This window comes from Rhinopithecus bieti, unplaced genomic scaffold, assembly GCF_001698545.2.
Source record: "Rhinopithecus bieti isolate Rb0 unplaced genomic scaffold, ASM169854v2 scaffold_3062, whole genome shotgun sequence".
In the NCBI taxonomy this organism is placed as follows: domain Eukaryota; kingdom Metazoa; phylum Chordata; class Mammalia; order Primates; family Cercopithecidae; genus Rhinopithecus; species Rhinopithecus bieti.
The window spans coordinates 2,322,682-2,331,511 of record NW_016804432.1 but is presented as its reverse complement, the minus strand read 5'-3'; the positions used below and the strand labels follow the sequence as shown (position 1 = coordinate 2,331,511).

At 38.2% G+C, this 8,830-nt stretch overlaps 1 protein-coding gene across 1 annotated transcript in view; it reads left to right on the top strand.

The window, feature by feature from the left end:
- The window catches only part of PLEKHA3 (pleckstrin homology domain containing A3), a 25,561-nt gene that overhangs the window by 8,669 nt on the left and 8,062 nt on the right, over positions 1 to 8,830 (top strand). The window contains exons 3-5 of the mRNA XM_017868278.1: positions 2,447 to 2,602; positions 5,457 to 5,593; positions 7,083 to 7,247. Coding sequence (XP_017723767.1) covers positions 2,447 to 2,602; positions 5,457 to 5,593; positions 7,083 to 7,247 — 458 coding nt within the window. The remainder of the gene's footprint in view (positions 1 to 2,446; positions 2,603 to 5,456; positions 5,594 to 7,082; positions 7,248 to 8,830) is intronic.

Here is an 8,830-nt window from a genome sequence, read left to right as displayed (position 1 = left end):
TTTTTTTTTTTTTTTTGTTTTTTTTTTTTTTTTTGTTAATCCTTGTGCCAATATTACATTGCCTTAATTTCTTTAGCTTTATTCTCTTTGGATCTGATAGCCAAAGTCTCCTAACTTTAGTTCTTTTCAGTACTGTATTGGCTGTTAGCCCTTTGCATTTCCTTATACATTTTAGAATTTACTTATAAATTTCCACAGCTATCTGCTGGAATGTTTGAAATTGTGTTGAATCTACAGATAAATTTGAGGAGAATTATATTCTTGATGATATTGAGTCTTCTGTTCCATTAACTCTGTTTAATTAGATATTTAATTTCGCTCAGTAATGTTTTGTAGTTTTGTGTTTAGAGGTCTCGTCCATCTTTTCTGATGTTTTGGAAGCATCATTTTTAAGTTTGTTGCCTTTTCAGGTGACAGCTTTGGAGGGGACAACCCTTGATTGGATACATAAATTCTGGTATGTTCAAAAATGAGTCCTCTTATTTTAGTTTCATCTTGTAGCAACATCATTAGAAATTAGAGCATTGCTTTCTTTTAAAGTAGGTATTACTGGTGCTTTCACTAGTATTGGCAAGTAGCAAGGAAGTTACTCTTGTAGCTTTAGGAGTTCAGTAGTTTTACCCTAGCCTAGAAATCTTTTGCATTCATAATTGACTGTTGCATGGTTGTATGTTTCAGTGTCTGCAACTAAGAATGGCCCATGTAAGTAGAATAATAAGATAGCAATGTTTCTGTGGCACTTACTTACCATAATAGACTAAACATCTAGTCAATATTTATAGCAATTAATTATTTAAGTTGGGGCTTCTGCCAGATTTTGCTGGGACCCTCATAATTTGGCTCCTCCCAACTTATCCATTCATGAATATAAATTTTTTTCTTTTTCTTTTTTTCTTTTCTTTTCTTTTTGAGACGGAGGCTCACTCTGTTGCCCAGGTTGGAGTGCAGTGGCGCGATCTCAGTTCACTGCAAGGTCCGCCTCCTGGGTTCACGCCATTCTCCTGCCTCAGCCTCCCGAGTAGCTGGGAATACAGGCGCCCGCCACTGCTAATTAGCCCGCCTGGCTAATCTTTTGTGTTTTTAGTAGAGACGGGGTTTCACCGTGTTAGCCAGTATGGTCTCGATCTCCTGACCTCGTGATCTGCCCGCCTCGGCCTCCCGAAGTGCTGGGATTACAGGCGTGAGCCACGGCCCGGCCTTTTTTCTTTTCTTTTCTTTTCTTTTTTTTTTTTTGAGACAGGGTCTTGCTCTGTCACCCAATCTGGAGTGCAGTGGTGTGACTGTAGCTCACCACAGCCTGTACTGGGCTCCAGCGATCCTCTTGCCTCAGCCTTCTCCCTCCCAAGTTGCTGGGTCTACAGGTACTGGGAGTACATGCTTGCACCACTGTGCTGGCTAAATGAATATCAATATTACTTTGCACTACAATGGAAGCCTCTATTTTTGCTTGTTTCCTAATATTCTCAGTACATTCTGTGTTTATTTTCTCATTTAAGCTTTTTCTCATTCATTTTCTTAACCAAATCCTGCTTTCATCAAATCCTTCTTCTTGAAGCCTTTTTAATTTCCTGTCTTAAATTACTTTCTCTCATAATTACGCAAGAAATCTCTGCACCAAAGAGTTAAACATATATGTATTCTGATTGTTTTTGTTGTGTCTGTTTGTATCGTGGTTAAATAGTCAACTGTATAGAAGCGAAGACATCTTTTTTTCTTCCCCTCTATCTTCCCTTCTACTAGCACTGCTCTGAGCTGAGTAAATATTGATGAATGACAGCTTAACACAGATTTTGTTTTACAACAAAGACTTGGGATTGGCTCATCATAATTCCTGATTAGCTCTCTTTTCTCAGAGCATCAAAGGAGGTGTGTGTGTGTGTGTGTAGGAGAAGAAGTAGAAAGAGGCAAAGAGATGAATGTCTTCAAAATATACATGGCTTCCATGTGTTATGCTATGATCCATTATTAAGGGCATATCATAGAGTTACTTTTCTGATAGAAGGTGGCTGTAGTAGTCATTTATTACATTCCTTCTATGTGTCAGGCACTATTCTAGTCTTGGGGGATATGAAAACAAAGACTTTACTTTCAAGGAAATCAGTAAAAAATGTGTGATAGTGTAACATTCATTGCAGTTGTATTTAATAGGATAAGTGGCCCCAAGGTGGGGGAGGGGTCTCACTTCTCAGTAGTTAGTATGTCCCTGTTTTCTTTTTCATACTCTGTCATCGCTTTGGCACCATTATCACCCGGGGTCTATACGAGAATGTTGGTTTGGGGAGTGCCACTGGGTGGCCCCTCAGGGAGCAGCATTGGCTGCATCATGAATGATAGATCATTGTTTTAGGTGTATGAAGCATCTGATACTGTGTGATTAGATGATTATTTGATTCCCCTTAAATTACTTAAGTCTATAACTGTATTTCCCCTTTGTTTTTCATCATAGTTCATTCAGCAGACAACACAAGAATGGAATTAATCATTCCCGGAGAGCAGCATTTCTACATGAAGGCAGTGAATGCAGCTGAAAGACAGAGGTGGCTGGTCGCTCTGGGGAGCTCCAAAGCATGTTTGACTGATACAAGGACTAAAAAAGAAAAAGGTAACTATAAACTTTTCCCTTGTGGTGAGAGTAGTTTCTTAAATATAAATATAAATAAAATAGCCTGTCCACTTTTAGTATCTATCCCAAGGAAATAATTAGAAATGTAGATTTACATTTATCTTTATCATAGTAAACATTTTGTAAAAGCTATAAATTTAGGGGAATGGCTCAATAAACTCTTTCTTTCTTTCTTTTTTTTTTTGAAATGGAGCCACGTTCTGTTGCCCAGGCTGCAGTGCAATGGCGCTTTCTCAGCTCACTGCAACCTTTGCCTCCCAGGTTCAAGCGATTCTCCAGCCTCAGCTTGCCAAGTAGCTGGGATTACAGGCACCTGCTACCATGCCCGGCTAATTTTTGTATTTTTGTAATTTTGTATGCTGGCCAAGCTAGTCTTGAATTCCTGACGTCAGGTGATCCGCCCACCTCGGCCTCCCAAAGTGCTGGGATTACAGGCGTGAGCCACTGCGCCCAGCCTAAACTCGTGCTTTCATTGGCTGATATATAGACAGTAAGATGTTTAAAAGGAATTTCAGTGTGATAAAATGCCCAAGGTTAAATGATCATTGAAAAAAGCAGGATTCATAATTATATATAGTGTTAGTATTCATTGGCTGGCTTAGGAAAGGTATGTAAGAATTGGTCAGATTGTTACCTTTGGAAGTGGAATTTGTGGGAAGGAGACTCACTTGTCACGGTATACCCTTTGGTATCTTTTGACTCTACCATGTATGCATATTGCCAATTCAAAAAGATTTTTAGAAACTGAAAGCAAAGCAAATGATTTATGTTATCAGTTCAACTATATACAGATATAATGTGAAAATGACAATTTCTTGATAGTGAGATTATAGTTTGTCTTAGTTCATTTTCTGTTGCTTTGACACAATACTTGAGACTGTAATTTCTAAAGAAAAGAGGTATGACTCATGGCCCTAGAGGCTGGAAGTTCAAGATTGGGCAGCTGTATCTAGTTGGCTTCTGGTGAGGGCCTCATGCTACATCATAGCATGGTGGAGGAAGCAAGGGAATGCGGGCGTGTGCAGAAAGAGATCAAACACAAGAGACAGCCTCAATTTATAACAACCTGCTCTCATAGTAACTATATTTCCCATAATGTAGTTCCAAGAGGTTGAGAACTCACTCACTCCTTTGAGGAAGGTATGAATCCCCTTTAATGACCTAAGCACTTCTTAGAGGTACTACTTTCCTAACACTGCCACACTGGGGACCTAGCCTCAACATAAGTTTTGCTGGAAACTAACCATATTCAAACTGTAGTACAGTTGTTTGATTTTTGTTTTCTATATTTTTTCTATTTTTCAAAATTTTTTATTAAGTATGTATTACTTTTATAATTAAATACACATTACATTAGTGAAAGCAGGTAAATTACAGGTATTGAGAAATGAAGGCTGAGGATTGAATTTATAACAATTTTGAAATATATGAAAACATTACAGAATATGGCTACAGGTAGGATAAGAAGGAATGGATATTCACAATAGCTAAAAGATGGAAATAACCCAAATGTTCATTGGTAGATGAATGGATAAACAAAATATACAATAGAATGTTACTCAGCCTTAAAAAGGAAGGGAAATGTGACACATGCTACACTGTGGATGAACCTTATAGACATTACAGTAAGTGAAATAAGCTAATCACAGAAAGACATATAGTCTATGATTCCACTTATATGAAATACCCAGGACAGTCAAATTTATACAGACAGAAAATAGAATGTTGGTTCCCAGGGCCCAGGGGGAGGTGGAAATAGGGTTAATGTTTAGTGGGTACAGGCCTTCAGCTGGGGAAGATGAAGACATTCTCGAGATGGATGGTGGTAATGATTTTACAAATACGAATGTACTTAATGCCACATTTTGAAATGAATACTTAAAAGTGGTTAAAATAGTAAATGTTATGTTTATGTCTATTTTACCACAGTTTTTTTTTAAAAAGGAGAAAGAACAGGCTTAAATGTGAGCAGGAATTTATTTAGGTTAGATTACATGGGCAGATAGAGCTGCTTTGTCCACTCTGGCAAAAGTGGCTTTGTGGCTAGGATCAGAGAGCAAGGCCACTGGGGCCTGGCCCAGGGAGTGTGGAGAATCACCAGAAATTTACTCTATGAATTTTCCTCCTGTGTAGCTTATACTTCTAGTTTAAAAGGTATTGGCTTGTGAGTGGCTGAGATTATGGATGGGTGTTTAGTTTGGAGATACTAAGGAAGAAAGTATGCTCTTAATAAAAAATGTTGAAAATAGTATAATGTGAAAATGAAACTGAAAGGAACAGAAGAAAATAAATGAATGTTTATATATAATAGTTTTAATTACGTAAAAATTTAAAACTTCTGTAAGCCAAAATAAACAGAACTGAAAGGAAGCTAACAGATCTGGATAAGGTATTTGCAGTATATAAGATAGAGGAAAGAGTACTATCTTTAATTTGTAAGAACTTTTACAAACTATCAGTTTATATTTTTCCATCAGAGCTGGAAAAAAATGTATAAAGGACAAAGTAAAAAAGCAATTCACAAAAGAAAACTAAGCACTATTTAAATGGAAGATGAGTAATGGAATGGAAATGTCCTGTATAAAATATCCAGTGGTCATCATCCTATCTCTGGAAATCACCTAAACATGGCAGGCATATAACTGTCAGCTTTTTCCCAATTATCTAAAGAGAAGATGTTTCCTTAGGGCTCTGGTATCCTATTCCCAAGTTCTCACATTTTTTTGAGCTATAGGTATTTATATTCATTGCTTTTTTAAATGATTACATTTTGTTACATTGCCCAAAGAATATGAAAATGATCTAACTGGATATTTATGTATGTTCTTTTCAGAAATAAGTGAAACCAGTGAATCGCTGAAAACCAAAATGTCTGAACTTCGCCTCTACTGTGACCTCTTAATGCAGCAAGTTCATACGATACAGGAATTTGTTCACCATGATGAGAATCATTCATCTCCTAGTGCAGAGGTAGAGCAAAGAGGATCTCTTCATGTGTGGTTATGCTTTGGAGTGCTCTAGGGGGATCCTCAGTCATTCCATAAGATGATAGGCATTTTCACATTGAGTTATTTTCAGCTTTTCTGGGTTCTGCCTACTGTAGACTATCTGGAAATCTGTAACATCTTCTTGGTTTTGTCTGTGTGGCCAGAGAAGAACATGAAGTAGCGTATTTCTCCATGGGTCAAGGCTTGTCTTTGCAGCCACTCTAATAATTTGGAGGTTGGAGTGGGGAAGAAGCATTCCAGGCTTTGCTCTCTAGGCTAGCGGCATAAATTCACTGGATAGCTGCTATTCTCTTTTTTTGGTAATAAGGTCCCTGCTTCAACTGTGACAGTTGATAACTTATCTTTATGGAATAACTTAAAACAAATCCTTCTCAGAACAGTGACTTAGGAATTAAAACTCAGATTAGTAGGATCGGGCTATAATAGGCTCATTCTTTATGGTAAAATAGGACCAGTGAGCTATACCACTCTCTGGGTGAAAGGCCAGCCTGTTGCCTGTCCCTTTTTGCCTAACTTGATAGAAGTGGAGCAAGAAATCTTCCTACTTCTTCTGTGACTTTCTCCTGTTGGGGAGGAATCTTGTGTAAGAAGCCCAAGGACAAACTGACCACAAGCTCCCTGGAGGTAGGTGCTCTCACACTTGCTACAGGAGCTCGGTGACAGTATTAGGGACCCAGGCTTGTTGCATCTTTCCACCTGCCATTCTTGATGTGTTGAGTTTTTCTCCTAATGCCCCAGGTGTCAAGATGACTGTCAAGCTCACAAAGAGGCAGGAGGCAGTGGGGTTGCCAGAGTGGAGAGAGTCCTTCTCAGCTTGCTGTGCTTGGTTTTGAATCAGGGAACAAAAATCCCAGAAATTCTCCAGCAGACTTCTCATCTTTTTTTTTTTTCTGGCTCAAGGGAAACCAGGAAAAAATGAGCATTTGGTAAAGAGTCTTGGAATAGCCATGACTAGCTTAGATTAGTCTCTATTCATCCCCCAGGATCAGGGCACTTTGCGATCCTGAACAAAATTGGGATTTTTACTCTGTCAAGGAAGAAGTGGGAGAACAGATAGAGGGTAGACATGAATTGTACTGCCACTAAGTAATTCTAAGGGTATTCCATGTCTGTGACCACTTTTGGGAAAATGAAAATTACTGTTTAGGTTAGATTTCTCTAAGATAAATTTTGTACACGATTTTCAATATGATAATTCAATGCAAAACTTATTTTTTCTTAGAATCTAGTTTCATACATTGTTTAGGAGACAGGCATTTCTTACTCATAGATGTTTTAATTTTCTTCTTTTTTTTTTTTGCCCCAGCTTAATTTTCTAAGGTACTGTATTTTAAATAAATTTGAACATAGTAATGTGTCTGTTGGAGATGTCTTATTATTTAGTGATAAGGTTGTATATGATTCCATGTCATTGTATGCAAATCTGTTCAAGTCTTTGTGTAATTTTTCAGAACATGAATGAAGCCTCTTCTCTGCTTAGTGCCACGTGTAACACGTTCATCACAACGCTCGAGGAATGTGTGAAGATAGCCAATGCCAAGTTTAAACCTGAGATGTTTCAACTGCCCCATCCGGATCCCTTAGTTTCTCCTGTGTCACCTTCTCCTGTTCAAATGGTTTGAACTTCCTGTTTTGTTTTTTTCCTTCAGTAGTAATGTTGCATGTGGTTTTTGTTTCATTTTGGTATTTATTTTTAAGGGCGGAAACAGGCAGTGGCAGGGAAACAGCTAACAAGTTGAATTTTTTTGTTTGTACTGTTTCATATTAGAGCTTCTCAGCTGATGAGCTTAGCACTTGTGCTAGTGTCCTCATCTCCTTCCGCTTGGAGGGGCTGTGCATGGCCTGCCCACAGGCTGCTTCATCCATTTCCCCCAGTATCTAGGACAATATTACAAAGTGCTGTGACACAGAAAAAATTGGGAGGCTCTATTCTGCTTGGTAACAATTACACAACGGAATGAGGTTTTAGTCACAATGGGGTACAATTAAGTAAATCTTTAAAGGAGTTAGAAGGAATTTGAAACATAGTCCAGTGGGAACGGTGTTTTGTACTCACTATTTGGATCTGAACCCTCAGAGTAGCTGATCTTCAGTTTCTTCATGTGTAAAAATACAGTGTATATCAGAGAGTCACTGCAAACGATCTGACCTGCTTACTGTTAGGTGCTCGGTGTTAGTTTCTTACTTCCTCATTGCTCAGAACAACAAGTCCTCTTTTTGCCAGGGGTGGCAGATCTGTTGTCCTTTCTGAGCTAATAAATTTGCTCTAGCATGCTGTGAGAAACTTGTAGGTGAGATAAGCTTTAATGAGACTTTAAGTTTATTTCATCAAAGTGTTTTCAGGAGTCCATTTATAGGAGTAAGAATGCCACCTTGTTGCTGTTTCAGCAATTACCTGAAGATCTATTTGTTAGGAGAATAGGGTCTAACTTATTCCTAGGTTCTCTTACCTATCCCAGCAAATTTGGTTATGTGAGAGTTAGTAAAGATTATTGCCTAAATTTATTTAGATAATTGTTTTCTAATCAGTGTTTGATGGGCTAATAGTTTCCTCTGAGACAAACGTACCATGAAAATGAGTTTTATGGCCAGATTAATTTGGGAATTGCTAGGTTAACTTAAATGATATGAATTGAGTTTCTCTAATCTGACAAGGACAGTTTGGTAGGACTTGTCACAGCCTTTTTATTTATTTATTTTTTTAGAGACAGGATCTCACTCTGTCACCCAGGCTGACCATCATAACTCACTGCAGCCTCAAACTCCCAAGCTCAAGTGATCCTCGCACCTCAGCCTCCTGAGGAGCTGGGACTACAGGCGCACACCACTATGCCTGGCTACTTCTTTTAACTTATTTGTGGAGATGATTTCATTTTGTTGCCTAAGCTGGTCTCAAACTCCTGGCTTCAAGCTAAGTTTTTCAATTTATTTTTTGTAGAGATGGGGTCTCATTTTGTTGCCCAGGCTGGTCTCAAACTCCTAGCTTCAAGCAGTCTTCCCGCTTCAGCCTCCCAAAGTGTTGGGATTACAGGCATAAGCCACCATGCCCAACTGTCACACCCTCTTTTATGCTGAAGTGTATTATGAATCTCTGAGAGGTGGAAGTGTAGTGTACAGTGTTTCTGAAATTTATTTGACAATTGAGCCCATTTTATATATATATATATATATATTTTTTTTTTTTTTTCTTTTTCTTTTT